This window comes from Amblyraja radiata, chromosome 4 (genome assembly GCF_010909765.2).
Source record: "Amblyraja radiata isolate CabotCenter1 chromosome 4, sAmbRad1.1.pri, whole genome shotgun sequence".
Lineage (NCBI taxonomy): Eukaryota > Metazoa > Chordata > Chondrichthyes > Rajiformes > Rajidae > Amblyraja > Amblyraja radiata.
In genome coordinates, this window is record NC_045959.1 from 17,236,838 (window position 1) to 17,255,189 (window position 18,352).

General features: G+C 42.7%; 1 protein-coding gene across 2 annotated transcripts in view; it reads left to right on the plus strand.

Moving 5' to 3' along the window:
* Positions 1-18,352, plus strand: part of LOC116971861 (collagen alpha-1(XXI) chain-like) — a 165,516-nt gene that overhangs the window by 58,647 nt on the left and 88,517 nt on the right. For both annotated transcript variants that reach the window (XM_033019024.1, XM_033019023.1), the window contains 3 exons: positions 402-455; positions 8,620-8,673; positions 15,985-16,038. In XM_033019024.1, coding sequence (XP_032874915.1) covers positions 402-455; positions 8,620-8,673; positions 15,985-16,038 — 162 coding nt within the window. The remainder of the gene's footprint in view (positions 1-401; positions 456-8,619; positions 8,674-15,984; positions 16,039-18,352) is intronic.

Consider the following 18,352-nt stretch of genomic DNA (forward strand, 5'->3'; position numbering starts at 1 on the left):
GGCAGTTGACAGGGAAGTCTGCACCAGGCTGCATTTAATGTGGCTGGCAGCTTTTCCCGGAAGCGTAAGGCTAACAAGGAACAAAATGAACAGAAGTTCCTATTGTTCTGGAGAAACTAATTGAAGGAAAGCGTAGCTTTGATTGTAACCTCTTGCTTAAAGATAGCAGAGGCAAGGGATATGGGGAGAAGGCAGGAACGGGCTACTGATTGTGGATGATCAGCCATTATCACATTGAATGACGGTGCTGGTTCGAAGGGTCAAATGGCCTACTCCTGCACCTATTGTCTATTGTCTATTGACCCTCCTATCTATGTGGTGTGCCAAGGATGAATGAACGTGCCGGGAATATGGCTCAATGTATTCATGCCAATTGATCCCATGTTTTATTATGTTACCAGGGGCAAAAAGGGGAACATGGCAAACCAGGAACGTCAGGAGCCAATGGCGTACCTGTAAGTACTTTCCTGCACAATCTTTGCATTTTTAACAATCAAGTTATTTTGTTATGTACTGTTACCAGAATATTGCTTTAATAATCTTTTAAACAAGTGTACATAGTTTTCAAACTGGATATTTTCCTGTTTCCTTGGTGTTTTCTCATAAATGGAATGTTCCACATGACAACTTCAAGAAGTGGCTGCAGAATGAATACTCCAGAGTAGATAGTGCACCAACTCTCACCTGCATCTCATTAGAAAATTGATGCAGAATGCAGCACTTTGTAAGTGTCACTTACATTTAAATCTGTGACAATCTGCCACGAATAATGATGGGAGGTCTTTGCTACCACAAGCAAACCAGCAATACATGTATATATTAGTAAATGGCTGAGAATGGATAGGAAGAAATTAGCTTTATTAACACAGAAGGTTGTTGCTTGTTTAAGCAGGGATACAATGACCAGTCTATCCAAATCATAGTTGTAGTTTAATAATTATCACAAAAGTCTCCAGGGGAGAGGGTGGGGAAATGAATATGTACATTAAAAAAAACTGGTGCTTAACAAAGAAAGCTGCAAGGATCTCAATGAAATATAAATGATTAGATCCAAGAGGATTAGATGACATGAAGTTCTTACTTCTCAATGGAGAGTCCAGAACTGGGAAGCATGATGTCTGATTAACGTTGGCCATTTCAAATTAAGGCGAGAGGAAAATTTTTTAAGTTGTGGACTGAAAATATTTGAGATGCTGTGGATATTCAATTGTTGAGTATAGACTAAACTGAAGAGGATTTATTTTTGTACTGAGCATTTGAATTTGAAATTTGAATATATTTTATTAGCCAAATATGTATACATACAGGAATTTGCCTTGGTGCTTTGCTCACAAGTAACAACACGATATATAGTGGACAATTAAAAATAAAACATTATAATGTAAATATGTGAAGAATTAAATAAAATGGCAGAGCAAAATGAGGCTACAGACTTTTGGCTGTTGAGTAGAGCTACTGCTCGTGGAAAAAAGTTGTTTTTATGTCTGGCTGTGGCGGCTATGACAGTCTCCTTCCAGAGGGAAGTGCTTCAAAGAGTTTGTGGCCAGGGTGAGAGGGGTCAGAGATGATCTTACCCGCCCTCTTCCTGGCCCTCGCAGTGTGCAGTTCGTCGATGGGGCCAACAACCTCCTCGGCTGATGAGAGAAGAGAATCTGAGGGCTCTAGGAAATGGGATGAAATGCAAGTGATCAGCCATGATTTTATACAGTGCAGGAGCAGCTTGAAGGGTTGCATGGTCGATGCTTGTTCCCAGTGGGTTTTTTTTGTAGACAAAAAGGTGCCAGTGTGTACTTTTAATGAGCATACGTGTCACATGGCCTGGAAACAAAATAATGATGTTTAACTTTTTAGAAGTGACATTTAACTTTATCGATGTAATGTCACAAAAATAGCACTGCTTGCTCTTATTCATTAATGATGTTAAGCGTTGATGGCATAGTGAACAGCCATGGGACCGTCCATGACCAGATTTCAAACAATTACCTGAGAGGGATCAGGGGGTATGGAGAGAAGGCAGGTACAGGATACTGAGTTGGATGATCAGCCATGATCATATTGAATGGCGGTGCAGGCTCGAAGGGCCTACTCCTGCGCCTATTTCCTATGTTTCTATGAAGGCATTTCTCTTCATTTTGATCCTAAATAGCCTAACATTCTGTGACTCCTAACTCCAATCTGCTCAGCCAGGGGAAAGATCCATCCTGCATCCACCCCTTGAAGCTCTCGAAGAATTTTACGCGTGTTAGTGATTCATGATCAAATTTAATTAAACATTTTTTAAATATCCAGTGATAATTGGATTAATCTGCTATGTTTATTCATATTAGAATAGCAGTATTGCAGGCTAAAGTTCCCATACAGAAGAATAAAGAGCTTTGAGCTTGTAAATGTTTGAGTAAATTTACATTTGCACCATGTACACAAAGCACATATGATAAATAGGGTAACACGAATCATACAGTCGGCAGTGTTGCTTTTAATACACTGCTTTTGTCTCTAAAAATCTGATTCATTTAAATGTTGTTAAATTAGGCTCATGGCATAGATGTAATGAGGTTATTTTGAAATGTCATGCCCTCAGCCTTTGTCCTATATACATTATTAGGAGTAAGTCTTGTTCTTTCCAAAGCATGAGACATCGTGTTAATTTTTTGTCAATTGCTTACAGTGAGGTTACATCCCACTCTAACAATTTCATGCTCACAATGATTCATTTCCTCAGAGTATGAAACAATATCTACCAATGTGCTCACTAAATGCATTCTGCTGCTGATGAATTGTATTGCTGACTACTTAATCTTTACTCATGTGTGTCCACAATACAGTAGGTAGAAAGCGGATTGTGTCCTTGCATCTAAATTAAGCTGGACTGAAATGAATGGTTGATATTGTTATTATTTTATTAAAACATTATAAAATGGCACCAGTGGATGAGTGCAAAAATGTCCAATCATCTGGAAATAATTGGAGTTACAACACAAGAATGGGAACAAATTGGCCCACTAATTAGTCAAAAACAAAGTGTTTTATTATCAGATGTCTCAAACAGAACAATGAAATTCCTACTTTCAGCAGCACAATGGAATACGTAAACATAGTGAATGGCGGTGCAGGCTCGAAGGGCCGAATGGCCTACTCCTGCACCTATTTATGTAGTTCAGAGTTTATTAGGAGGTTGTGGTGTATAATTGCCTGATGGCACTAGGGAAGAAGCTGTTCCTGAACCTGGACGTTACTGTTTTCAGACTACTATATCTTCTTCCTGATGGCAGGAGTGAAATTTGTGCGTGACCAGGGTAGTGTGGGGCTCTGATGATGCTGGCTATCTTTTTGAGGCAGTGAGTCCCTTAAATCCCTTCAATGGTGGGGAGTTCAGTACCTGTGGACAGTATGGGGATAACAAACATGTTCACTGCTGCTCAAGTATGATAAGTATTAATGCAAAATTTGTACATTATGCATAGTTTGAAATTATAACTAAGCTCAGGCTACTGATATATAATTTTAAAAAAAGAGCAGTTCTAAGCCAAGCCATAGGAAACACAACCATAATAGAGAGCACAAGGTTGAAGAGAAACAGCACGTGACGGAGCACAAATTGGAGATTGGGGAATACATTTTACAGAGATTAACCTCTTCTGAGCTGGGAAGCATTGCAGTCAGAGAGTTCCTCTACTTCATTATTTCACTACTTCATGGGAGAAAAGGAAACTCAAAATTGTTACATTATATGTATTCATAGTAGTATTTATTGATTTACAATGTTTTCATATTTTTACGTCTATTGCTACTTAAGTTTAAATATTATTTCTATCATATTTACAGTATGTTGGTTATATGAATTCAGAAGCATTCAAAAGTGTATCATTTAGATTCATGGGGGGGGGGGGGAAGCTTTATTGTTTATCAAAGTGTCAGGAGAGTTCTTTAGGCGGGACTTGTCTGAACCTAGGGACCTAACTCAATTACATCTCTCGAGAATCTTTTACCACTACTTCATATTCTCTGCACAAAGTTTTTCCCATGCACCACGGTTTTAAATGTTAACCTTTTAATTTCACAATTATGACGCTTTGTTTGAGATTCTCCCACTAGTGGAAACGTTTGACATTTTCCCATTGGTGAAAACTCTCATTGTAATCCACAAGATTTGCTGAAGCTGTCTCTTTATGTTCTAAATGTGGATTTGAATGGGCACAGTTCCAGATGATTCACAACATCCTTGCTATCCGGGCAAAGATGGATGATGCGGTCTCATTCTGTATTTCATGGGAATACTAACATGTCCACTAATTGTCGTTGGGGGTGTTCAGTGGTCGGGACAATAATTTTCCCTCCCATTCCTTTTGGGCCAGTAATTGTTCTTAGTTCTTCAGATACTGTCCAAATGAAGCAAGATACTTCTCTGCTGCTGTGTGGTTATTGGTGCTTCAGATTTACAATGGGCAAGTGCCACAGTTCTGTGGCTTCCTCCATGATATGAGCAAACTCAAGGAGCCGGATTGGCATCACCACATCTTTAGAGATTGAGATTGTTGCATGCATGGGAAACAAAATCTGGAGGGGACACAGTGCACTGTACTAAGTGCATGAGGACAAATTTCTACCCTGGATTGTGGAGCCCAATTTAGGGAGTCCGTCCGCCAATGTGCCATTGGCTAAAACATCGGTAATGTAGTTCTGTGCTGCTGGCATGCTCATCTTGAGGCACAGCTTGAAGTGCAAGGTGCACAAATCTTGGTTCTTAGGTTGACTTTAGCCAAGGCATCAGGTTTTGCCTATTTTCTGTAATCAATTTAACTGTAGATTCTACCATCTACACATTTGTGAGGTGCTCCTGTCTGAAATTCTTGTCTTCTGTGCAATTTAATCAATAATCTTGGAACCTAAGGCAACTTTGGGATTGGAGGAGCTTCCTGGCTGTGAGCTTGCCTTCCTATTAATATTATTCTTGGTATATCTTCACTTTAGACTAAGTGGAACAAATGGCCTTAAGGTGTACTGTGAACTATGATATCTAATTTAGTGGTGCCTAGGTCAAGGGTGTTCTCTATGATCATGACTATGTTTTCCAATACTCTGTGGATCTGGCCGCATCATATGGTAACACAGGTAGCCATCTCCCTAAAAGGGCACTGTGTGAATTATCTCACAAACACTAGGTTGTGATGCCTACTGGTACACAGATGGTTTAGATATTTTAGACCTGGTTGGAGTAAATTGTCCTAAAAAATAATTATAATTACTAACACAGGATTATCCCAGAATTCAAGAAAGTTCCTGACATCTTTCCTCCACAGGTGATTATCATCACTGCTTCCTCCTCTCCAACATGCACAAACAATCATTTGACATCTATGGTATTACAGTTGAGGCATCCATTCACTCCCCCTTCTCTCCTGAGCTGGGCTCCTCTCTATTACATCTGCTAAGACCTGAAGAAGGGTTTCGACCCAAAACGTGGCCTATTTCCTTCGCTCCATAGACGCTGCCTCACCCGCTGAGTTTCTCCAGCATTTTTGTCTACCTATTCTGGCCATTCCCGTGTTTCTATCTATATTGTTGGTTGTGCAGAAAAGAGCTCAGATGCGCTCGTGTCTATGAGATATTAGATTGGTCTTTTTTTTAAAGTGTGAACAAGTTAATAAGTCACCAGAACAAATGGGATGCAGGTTAGATTTCTGTCATAAGCCAGTGAAAGGCTTGTGTCCACAACCTTAAATTGCCTCTTCGATACAGTAGGTCTGAATGACTCCAATGTTTTTTGCCCTGTTTAAAGAGGAAGAACTGGGTAATGTGGGTCAAATAGTGGTTAAAAAGAAAAACATATTTCTCACGGAGAAAATTTCCACTGTTTGGGCCCGTATGAAATCATGGGGAACAGATTTGATGAAGGCAAATGGTGCCTGACTGATTGGATTGATTCTTTGACGGGCCAGCAGAGAGTTAACAAAGGTGGTGGGATGGATGGTGCATGTAGTGAAGTTCTACAAGGGTTTGATACAGTGCCATGCAACAGACTGATTAAGGAAATAGAAGTACATGACATGCAACAAATCACAGTGGTAGGACACTTAATTTACTGGGGGATGAAAAGCAAATAGAAACGATGAATAGATACTTTCCAGCTGGAGAGGAGAATGCAGAGAGGAATTTTGGGCACACTTTTAGGACTCAATAAAAATGTGGGACAGAGTTTTTTCTTTGGATACAATTAGCAATCTGCCTGCAGATTATAGTCACATTTTGGAGGTTTTCTAAAATTATTTTAATTTTGTTCAAACCCATCATCTCATTGTTGAACATCAAATCTATATCTGTCATACACGGTTGCATATTTACCTCCTCATAATCTGTGTGTAATTTTTCCTGGTACAGGTGCACAACCTTTTATCCGAAAGCCTTGGGACCAGACACTTTTCGTAATTCGGAATTTTTCGGCTTTCGGAATGGAAGATTTTTAGCGTAGATTTTAACGGCTGGCTCAGTGGTAGAGTGCTCGGCTCATATCCGCAAGGTCGCGAGTTTGCGCCTCGATCCCGGCAGTTACTCGATCGCGAGTTTGAGTCTTCAATGTAGTTTTTCTTGCAGAATAGGAGAGAATAGGGAGGGTTAGGCTGGGATCATTCTCTGCGAGATGATCTTAGTGCGGGAGACAAGTGTAGGAGAGGTGTACTGACTGTGTGGGCAGAACTTTGGAAGTGATTGCCCACCATTCTCAAAAGCCGCTGTGTCTCCCTGTCCCTGGGATAGCAGAGGGCGATCAAACAGCACAATACCCCCCTCCCCCTCCAACTCCAGAGGAATCCGCTCCCCGATGGGCCGCTACGGCGATGTGGCAGTTCGCCCACAGCCCGAGCTGCGCCACCCCAAGAACAAGACGTACCTTGCACACCATCAGCTTCTGCCCCTACGGGGAGCGTGTTCCTCTGGAGTTGGAGCGGGGCTGGGCTGGAGTTGCTGATCTGGGATCTCCGTGCTTGCAGTGGGCCTGGGGGTCGGTGTCCCGATGAGGGGGCTCAGCTCGGGCTGTGGGCGAACTGCCACTTGTCGCCGTAGCGGCCCATCAGGGAGCGGCTTCTGGTGGTCCTGACGTCTCCGGCCAGTTTGCAGTTTTCCTCTGGAGTTGGAACGGGGCTGGGCTGCTGCTGGCTGTGGGTCTCTGGGATCTCCGTGCTTGCAGTGGGCCTGGGGTCGGTGTCCCGTTGGTCCTGACGTCTCCGGTGACTGGCACTGACCTGCTGGCATCGCCGACGTGAAGACAGTGCAAAGCCCCCGCGCCGGTGCAATGGGCGGGGAGCTGGAGAGGGGAGGGAAGGGGTCACACACATGGCCGGGAAGCAGAGGGGTGTAGGTGGGGTGAAACTGAAGGGAGCGACAATCTGCTGCTGCCTGCCCGCTGAGTTAAAAAGTTCCCACGCAAGACTCACGATACACTGTGTATCGTGAGTCTACCGTGGGAACGTTTTAACTCAGCGGGAAGGCAGCAGCAGATTGTCAATTATTAACCCTCCCGCGCAATATACCCTCACCTTCTCTTATATGAATGGGGATTTATTTCCCCTTTCTTCGAGGACCGACCGGAGGTTCCGCTGTCACCTCTGCGGGCCGCCCTCGGTGAACGTCTTCAAGGACCTTTCTTCAAGGACCGAAAAAATGTCCGCTATTCGGAGCTTTTCGTTATTTGGAATTTCGGATAAAAGGTTGTGCACCTGTATTAGCAAAAGTGTAGAGCATTGGCTGTTGCCTGGCCTGGAGTTAAGGAAGGAGTTTTTCTGGAATTCTCTGTTGAGGCCAGTTCATTGGCTATATTTAAGAGGGAGTTAGATGTGGCTCTTGTGGCTAAAGGGATCAGGGGGTATGGAGAGAAGGCAGGTACAGGATACCGAGTTGGATGATCAGCCATGATCATATTGAATAGCGGTGCAGGCTCGAAGGGCCGAATGGCCTACTCCTGAACCTATTTTCTATGTTTTAAGGCACAGGTAAATAGATTTCTGACATATGCAAAGTAAAGATTACAGGGAACAGTTGGGAATGTGGAAAATGCATCATTGGCTGAAATGTAGAGCAGGATTGGGGGGGGAGGGCAGAGGGAGGAGCGGCAGAGGAAGTGTACCTCTGAATCTCTGATGAGACCAGATTGGTATGTGAGGAAGTGAGTTCAGCATTGATGTTGAGGGGAAGTGGGGAGGGGGTGGGGGGGGGGGGGGGGGGGGGGGGGGGGGGGGGGTGGGGGGGTGGGGTGCACAGTTGGACACCTCTTTATACCCTTCCCTCAACAAAAGACTGAAGTAAATCCTTTGATTTCTTCCACCCATTGTATAGAGGAATAGTGAGACTATTCTTCACAAACATGTGAGGGTTGATGCTCCTCCATCATGCCACCGTGCAACAAACAGTGGGGAAGAACCCTAAATTCACCCTTTGCAGAAAGAGTGTTTGTCTTTGTCATGTTGGACTAAGGATGTCCGCCGCATCCTACAAGCTCTGGGATGTACGTGGCTTCGACTTAGAATTTGCCAGTGATACACCTTCTGCTAATTTTCATTTTTTTATAATCAAGAATATTCGTTGTAAAGTTACAATATCTTACATGCTTTATGCTTTATTTTGAAGGGATTGCTTGGCAAACCGGGTATTCCAGGCCAACTCGGATCTCCAGGCATGCAGGTAAATGGTTACCACACGCTATTCATCTGACAACAACATAGGATCACATAATTGAAATGGCTTACATATAAGAATACCATTTGTCCACCTGGTCTACCTGATCACATTGGTTGTCCGCCTACTTGTAAATATAAAACTAATAGCTGTCTCTTCTCTTTCTTAAGAATTATCTTGCTCCAGCATAATCATCTGTTTTGCCACCTGACTGTTTATTCTGTGTCATTATTATTATTATTATTTATTTTTTTTTATGTTGTTTAACCACTGTATGTGTCTGGATCCAAATTCACCTAACCCATGTTAATCTCACCTCACCACCTACCACCAACAGTCCCATTCCCAACATGGTGACATTCATGTCAGGGAGAGAGACTCTCCCATGGTCTCCAATGTTGGAACAATTTGTAACTAATCTCCCTCCTCCCATCACCTAATTTCTTACTGTATGTTTTCTACCAAATATCTATTCACATTTCGCCTGAATGACACATTGAATTCCACATCAAGCACTCCACATTGCTCTAATGCTGACCAACATTTCTCCACTCCTCATTTTGGGGATTATTTTAACTCCGTGTATTGTCCCTTTGTATTCTGAAATGAATCATCTGTCCACGTGTACTCACATTGCAAGATTCTGACATCTAATTGAATTTTAATATATTGATACCAACCCATTTTTGAAGCTTTTTTTTCTGATTAGTAAGTGAAAACAACACTAACTGTGAGCATGGGCCAACACTCACAATATATGTGATTATTTGTTAACTTATAAACCCAAAAAGTGGCATTTGTAACTGCTTTGCATCTTTGACGACTACATACTGGGTACTCACTTAACACTTGCATAACTTATGCAACACATTGAAAACATCAGCCCCATGGAAGGACCCGTAGCATATAGTGGAGAAATGGTTTACTTTGCAGGAAGATGTCACCTCATGGACAGGGAGTTCTCACTGTGGGGCAGTGGGTTGTCACAGTAAGAAGGGGGTGCTTTCGTCATGGGCATGGGAATTCTCCATGCTTGGGTAGTTGTGGTTGCCAAACCAATAACATGGACTATCTTTAGCCAAACTATTCACAGGGCACATCAGTGGACAAACCATGCACAAGGCAGGTCATTGGCCAAACCATTCATAGGGCACGTCAATAGCCAAACCATGCACAGGGCAAGTTATTGGGCAAACCTTTTGCAGAGCAGGTCATTGAGCAAACTATTTATAGGGCATGTCATTAGCCAAATCATGCATCGGACACACCATTGGCCAAACTATTCAACGAGCATGTCAATGGCCAAACCTTTGCAGGACACAGCTTTGCTAGAAGGCAGACTGCATCCAGCTATACTCTGGATGGAGTGAAAGTGTGAGCTTCATGTATTTCATTGTGAGTTATACGTCTTGCAGCTGACAAATAAATCCTTGGTTGCTGCATGGAGATGTACTACATTCCATTCGTCTATATTACTAAATCTCTGATCTTGACCACTTTTGGCCCTCTGTGCTGCAATTTCCGACAGAACGCCGCCGCCTACGGCCACCATTTTTGGCCACCTCGCTCAGAGCCCCCCTCTGTCTTACGGGTACGAAGGATTTTTCCCATCGATGACAAATCAGAGAGATATTAATGTTTTTTTTTAATTCACCATTCTCTCTGCTGCCCCTGCTGGAGAGAGGTGGAGGGACTATAAAACCAGGAAGTAGTGTGCCTCATTCAGTCTCTGCAAGTTGGATGATGCCAAGGGTCACGCCTCTCTGAGCTCTGAATAACACTGAACAAATGTCTACACAACCGTGAGTACCCTTAATGTGGTTTGAAAATGAAAATACGGTTTGTTTGAGTTAAAAAGGCATTGCCTGCAAATGATTGTTTGGGTGCTTTGGCTTTAAGTTGAAAGGCACTACTTACTGCAAATGGTGGCTTGGGTGCTTTGACTTGAAGTTGAAAGGCACTACTTACTGCAAATGGTGGCTTGGGAGCTTTGGTTTAAAGTTGAAAGGCACAACTTACTGCAAATGGTGGCTTGGGAGCTTTGGATTGAAGTTGAAAGGCACTACTTACTGCAAATGGTGACTTGGGTGTTTTGGCTTGAAAGGCACTACTTACTGCAAATGGTGGCATAGGAGCTTTGGTTTAAAGTTGAAAGGCACTACTTACTGCAAATGGTGGCTTGGGAGCTTTGGCTTGAAGTTGAAAGGCACTACTTACTGCACATGGTGGCTTGGATGTTTGGCTTGAAGTTGAAATGCACTACCTACTGCAAATGGTGGCTTGGGTGCTTTGGCTTGAAGTTGAAAGGCACTACTTATTGCAAATGGTGGCTTGGGTGCTTTGGCTTGAAGTTGAAAGTCACTACTTACTGCAAATGGTGGCTTGTGTGCTTTGCTTGAAGTTGAAAGGCACTACTTACTGCAAATGGTGGCTTGGGTGATTTGGCGTTAAGTTGAAAGGCACTGCAAATGGTGGCATGAAGTTGAAAGGCACTACTTACTGCAAATTGTGGCTTGGGTGCTTGGCTTGAAGTTGAAAGGCACTACTTACTGCAAATGGTGGCTTGGGTGTTTTGCTTGAAGTTGAAAGGCACTACTTACTGCAAATGGTGGTTTGGGTTCTTTGCTTGAAGTTGAAAGGCACTACTTACTGCAAATGGTGGCATGAAGTTGAAATGCACTACTTACTGCAAATGGTGGCTTGGGTGCTTTGGCCTGAAGTTGAAAGGCACTTCTTACTGCAAATGGTGGCTTGGGTGCTTTGGCTTTAAGTTGAAAGGCACTACTTACTGCAAATGGTGGCATGAAGTTGAAAGGCACTACTTACTGAAAAGGGTGGCTTGGGTGCTTTGGCTTGGTTGAAATGCACTACTTACTGCAAATGTTGGCTTGGGTGTTTTGCTTGAAGTTGAAAGGCACTACATACTGCACAAGGTGGCTTGGGAGCTTTGGCTTGAAGTCTAAAAACTTCACCATTCTCTCTGCTGCCCCTGCTGGAGGGAGGGGGAGAGACTATAAAACCAGGAAGTGGTGTGCCGCACTCAGTCTCTTCAAGATGGATGAAGCCAAGGGTCACGTGTCTCTGAGCTCTGAATAACACTGAACAAATGTCTACACAACTGTGAGTACTCTTAATGTAGTTTGGAAATGTAAATATGGTTTGTTTGAAGTAAAAAGCCACTGCCTGCAAATGTTTGTTTGGGAACTTTGGCTTGAAGTTGAAAGGCACTACTTACTGCAAATGGTGGCCTGGGTGTTTTGCTTGAAGTTGAAAGGCACTACTTTTTGCACATGGTGGCTTGGGTGCTTTGGCTTGAAGTTGAAAGGCACTACTTACTACAAATGGTGGCTTGGGTGCTTTGCTTGAAGTTGAAAGGCACTACTTACTGCAAATGGTGGCATGTAGTTGAAAGGCATTACTTACTGCAAATGGTGGCTTGGGTGCTTTGCTTGAAGTTGAAAGGCACTACTTACTGCAAATGGTGGCATGAAGTTGAAAGACATTATTTACTGCAAATGGTGACTTGGGTGTTTTGCTTGAAGTTGAAAGGCACTACATACTGCACAAGGTGGCTTGGGAGCTTTGGCTTGAAGTTTAAAAACTTCACCATTCTCTCTGCTGCCCCTGCTGGAGGGAGGGGGAGAGACTATAAAACCAGGAAGTGGTGTGCCGCACTCAGTCTCTCCAAGATGGATGAAGCCAAGGGTCACGTGTCTCTGAGCTCTGAATAACACTGAACAAATGTCTACACAACTGCGAGTACTCTTAATGTAGTTTGGAAATGTAAATATGGTTTGTTTGAAGTAAAAAGCCACTGCCTGCAAATGGTTGTTTGGGAACTTTGGCTTGAAGTTGAAAGGCACTACTTACTGCAAATGGTGGCCTGGGTGTTTTGCTTGAAGTTGAAAGGCACTACTTTTTGCACATGGTGGCTTGGGTGCTTTGGCTTGAAGTTGAAAGGCACTACTTACTGCAAATGATGGCTTGGGTGCTTTGCTTGAAGTTGAAAGGCACTACTTACTGCAAATGGTGGCATGAAGTTGAAAGGCATTACTTACTGCAAATGGTGGCTTGGGTGCTTTGCTTGAAGTTGAAAGGCACTACATACTGCAAATGGTGGCATGAAGTTGAAAGGCATTACTTACTGCAAATAGTGGCTTGGGTGCTTTGGCTTGAAGTTGAAAGGCACTACTTACTGCAAATGGTGGCTTGGGTGCTTTGGCTTGAAGTTGAAAGGCACTACTTACTGCAAATGGCAGCTTGGGTGCTTTGGCTTGAAGTTAAAAGGCACTACTGCAAATGCACTTACTTCCTGTTAGCATTGTATATTGATTTTAGATAAAACGCTACCACTTACGGCTGTGATTTTTGGCCATCTTACTCAGTCCCCCTCCGCTGAGCAGGTGCAGAGAATTCTTCCCATCAATGTAAAATAAAAGTGTTATTAGTGTTTAAAAAATGTGGAGAATCTATCTCCTGTCAATCACGCCCTGAAAGCCACACCCTTTCCGGTGGGAGGGGGAGGGGTTATAAAACCCGGAAGTGTGGGTGTGGCTCAGTCTCTGCATGATGGGGGAGGGAGAGGTCATGACTCTATCTGAGCTGTGAATCAACTGAACACACTGAATGTCTACTGAACTGGGTTTGGTGTTTTGTGTGGTTTTATGGTGGTTTCACCCTGCATGAAATGGTATGAAGCTGCATTTGAATTTGATGGCTTTGCATCCTGCTTGAAGTGGTATGAAACTGCACTGAATCTGGTGGCCTTGCACCCTGCTGAAAGTGGTAGGAAACTGCACTTGAATTCGGTGGCCTTGCACCCTTCTTGAAGTGGTTGGAAACTGCACTTGAATTTGGTGGCCTTGCGCCCTGCTCATCGTGGTAAGAAACTGCACTTGAATTTGGTGGCCTTGCAGCCTGCTTGAAATGGTAGGAACATGGATTTGAATTTGGTGGCCTTGCACCCTGCTTGAAATGGAATTTCATGGAATAGTCATGTCAGCTGCCAGCCCACCAGCCATGAGTGAGCTGCGAGCCGATCAGGCTTGAGGGACTGAGCTGCCACCCCAAGAACCCATACCATCCAGAAAGCCCCCCCCCACTGGCCACTAATATTGGAATTGGTGGAGAGGTGGAATATTGTGTCGGGGGACCAGCCCTCCTGTGTGAACATGGGACCCAACGGGTCCCACTTTGTCTAGTATATACTAGAATTCCATCCTTTGCTAAAGCAGAAACTCAAATCCTCCAGCATGAACCATCTTGTACCGTAATGGTAGATTCCATCATGAAAATTCTCTTGTGTAGGAAAGAACTGCAGATGCTGGTTTAAATCGAAGGTAGACACCAACTGCTGGAGTAACTCAGCAGGACAGGCAGCATCTCTGGAGAGACAAAATGGGTGACGTTTCGGGTCGGGACCCTTCAGACTGATAATTCTGATGGAAATTCTCTGTTGTCCTTTAGGGGGCAGATTTAAATTCATATCCTTTCTCGTGGATTGACTGCGGAAGGAAGTAATTTTTCTGTATATTCTTAATCCAGATTCATCCATTAGATGGTGGAAGATTTTTCATTTATATGCAAGGGCATATATCTGCAATCACTTGTGTTACATGGAATACATTTTCTATAAAACTGGCAGCTGTAGCTAAACTGTTATAATAATAATAATAATAATAATAATAATAATAATAATAATAATAATCTTTTATTGTCATTGCACATAAGTGCAACGAGATTTGGGTTTGCAGCTTCCATCCGATGTCATAACTTAAATAACTAATAACATTTAGATTTAGATACCCCAAGAACATGGTTTGTAAAAAGAACATTAAAACAGTAAAATAGTTAAAACAGACTAAAGTGCAGATGTGTTTGTGCGACGTGACCATCCGAGGGAGACAGTTCATGAGGGTGGGGGGAACTCAGAAGGGCCGGTTCAGAGCCGCTATAGCTCTGGGAATTAAGCTGTTTCTGAGTCTGGAGGTGCGGGCATAGAAGGCCTTGTAACGTCTGCCGGAAGGTAGGAGTTCGAACAGTCCATTACAAGGGTGTGAGGAGTCTTTATGGATGCTGACAGTGTGTGGTAGATGCCCTCCAAGGCTGGTAGCGGTGTCCCAATAATCTTCTGCGCTCTGTGAACGACGCGCTGAAGAGCTCCCCTCTTCGCCTCCGTGCAGCTGAGATACCACACAGAGATGCCATACGTTAATATGCTCTCTGTGGTGCAGCGGTAGAAGGTTGACAGCAGCTGTTGGGGCAGACCAGTCTTTTTTAATGTTCTCAGGAAGAACAGTCGTTGCTGTGCCTTCTTGACCAGCGCAGCGGTGTTGGTGGACCATGTGAGGTCCTCAGAGATGTGAGTGCCCAGAAACTTAAAGCTGGACACTCTCTCCATACTGTCCCCGTAGATGGAGATTGGGGCGTATTCCCCAGATTGTGTCCTCCTGAAGTCGATAATCAACTCCTTGGTCTTGGAGGTGTTTAGGGCACCGTACCGTAATGCTTTGCTTTTGCATTTCTATTCGAGAGGACGATTTACAATGTCAATGTCTGCTTATTCTGAGCAATATAAATTTTCTATCCTCACTCTCTCCTCTCCATCATCCAACTTCCTCCCAATGGTGCATTTCCTTTATATTACCAACACATTTGCAGAATACATCTGAAAAAACATATGAAGAACTGCATTTTCTTTAGTTGGTTAATGGCTCACTTCATCAAAACAGTTGCAATAACATTCCCAGCATATGACTTGCTTTGAGCAAAATCTTTTCACCTTGTCAGGTTTAGTGGATATTTTCATAAATCACCTTTGATGGTCAGAAGTACCTTTCGCACTGGGTTCCTTTCAATAATTCCACTTCCTTTTAATTATATAGAGATAGAAAAATAATGTAATATAGGTAACTCGCACGTCACGGCTATTAGGTTACAAGAATTAGCCCATACAGAATTCACAAATTACCACCAAAAAGTAGAGATATGAAAGAAAATGTGTAAACATAAAAGTAGATAATAAGCACTTTTTATTGTTTCTCAGCTTTTGTTTCTTGACATGTGCAGATGACGCGACTTTTAAGGGAAATCGCAAAATGGACCCATTTACTTAGTCCAACAATCCCTCACCCCCCCCCACCCCCTCCCTTCAGTGGTCACATGTAGTCTAAATCCAGCTGCATAGACCATATGACCTCCATCATGATTTTATATATAAGTGTATGCTTTTAAAAATAGGAAATGTTCACGCCTCTTGGCTTGTGTGACTCCTCCGTTTAATTCCTTATCTGACTGGTATTCCTTCCTCCTTTTCAGGGTAAAGCTGGTTTGCCTGGACCTGAAGGGGAACCTGGACTGAGAGGATACAGAGTAGGATATTTGTTTTCACTCCTTAAGCAATAGATTCAGTTTGTAACTTGATTTTATGATGTGACAATTGTTGTGTGCCTCCAGAGGTGATCTATATGATTTTTTGCTGTTGTACCAGTGTATGTTTCCCTTTTTCTCCATCCCCTCCCCTTTCCGAGTTCTCCCACCAGTCTTACTGTCTCCGACTACATTTTATCTTTGTACCGCCCACTCCCCTGACATCAGTCTGAAGAAGGGTCTTGACCCGAAACATCACCCATTCCTTCCCTCCCAAGATGCTGCCTGTCCCGCTGAGTCACTCCAGCATTTTGTATCTATCTTTGATTTAAACCAGCATCTGCTGTTCTTTCCTACACATGTCTTGAGGCCAGTCCATATTATGTTGAGTGGGGACTGGGTATCCCAGAACCTATGAAGGTAGATAAATGTATCTCTTGGGCCTGAGCAGATACAGAATATATGAGGTTGCTGTGGGAAGCTAGAGAAAAAATTGTTGGTACCATAGCTGAAATATATGAATCATCGTTAGATATGGGTGAGGTGACGGATGACTGGGGGGTGGCTAATGTTTTTGCCGTTATTTAAGAAGGGCTCAAGAGATGGACAGGGAACTATAGACCAGTGAGCCTAACATTTATGGCAAGTAAGTTACTGGAAAATATTCCGAGGGATAAAGTATATATGCATACATATAAACCACGTCAAAGCAAAACTGGCAAAGTCTATAGCAATATTGGGAAAATCAAGACACATTCTGGACCACAAATCATTACATACTTTGTATAATACACTCATATTGCCATATCTGAGTTACTGTGTGGAGATATGGGGTAACACCTACAAAACCAACCTACAGCCGTTATGCACATTACAAAAAAGAGCAATAAGAATTATCAATAACGTTGGATATCTTGAACATACCAATTTATTATTCTTAAAGTCACATACACTGAAGTTCACTGATCTGGTTAAATTTAAGACTGCGCAAATCATGTACAAAGCAAGAAATAATTTACTTCCAGTAAATATACAAAAACTGTTTATGGAAAGACAGGGTGGGTATAATTTGAGAGGGGAACATAATTTAAAAAACTCAATGTCAGAACAACTCTTAAAAGTATGTGCATAGCAATCTGTGGTGTGAATTTGTGGAATGGTCTGGAACAGGAGATAAAACTTAGCACAAGCATAATTTAGTTTAAAAAGATGTACAAAAACACTTGTTTAAAAGGATATTGGGATGAGGATAGGTGATTGTGAGTGGGATATGTGTTATACTGATTGTATTGGGAAGGGTGATTATAGAGTGATGGGTTGTAAATATGACTGAGATACTGTATAGTATATGAGGGTTTTTTCTTTTCGTTTTCTTTTTTTCTTTTTTGTATGGCTTTGTAAATATTTGATTAATGTTCAAATGTAAATAATTTGGTGTACATGTAGTGGCTGGTGTACATATAGCTGCTAAATTTGTATGAGATAATTACAAGCAGTTGAATAAGGGGTGGGAATTAATAAGCTTTGGCTTCTTCCTGCTCCTTTTCGGACACATATGATTTCATTTATTTATAGATAGTGTTTATGACACTTTATAAATATATATATATTTTTTTGTATGCTGTTTCACACTTGCTTTTTATCCTTTTATTCTGTTCGAAATAAATAATTTTAAAAAAAGAAGAAAAAAAAAAAAGGTTTGGATAGTCAGCATGGTTTTCTACATGCAAGATTTTTCATGAATTTGATTGGCTTTTCTGATGAAATAATCAAAAAAGATTGAATAGGGCAAGGTCATAGACATTGTCTACATCGGCCTAAAAGGCTGCGGATAAGGTTCAGAATGGTAGGCTGTTGTGGAAGGTAAGATCGCATAGGATCCAAGGAAGCTAGCTGGATGCAGCGTGTTTAAGAAGGAACTGCAGAGGCTGGAAAATCAAAGGTAGACAAAAATGCTGGAGAAACTCAGCGGGTGAGGCAGCATATATGGAGCGAAGGAAATAGGCAATGTTCCGGGCTGAAACCCTTCTTCAGACTGATGTGAGGGTGAGGGGCAGGAAGAAGAAAGGAAGAGGTGGAGCCAGAGGGCTGAGAGAGAGCTGAGAAGGGGAGGAGACAGTTGGGATTACCTGAAATTAGAGAAGTTAATGTTCATACCGCTGGAGTACAAACGGCCAAGCAAAATATGAGGGGCTGCTCATCCAATTTCCGGTGGTCCTCACTCTGGCCATGGAGGAGGCCCAGGACAGAAAGGTCGGATTCGGAATGGGAGGGGGAGTTGAAGTGCTGAGTCACCGGGAGATCAGGTTGGTTATTG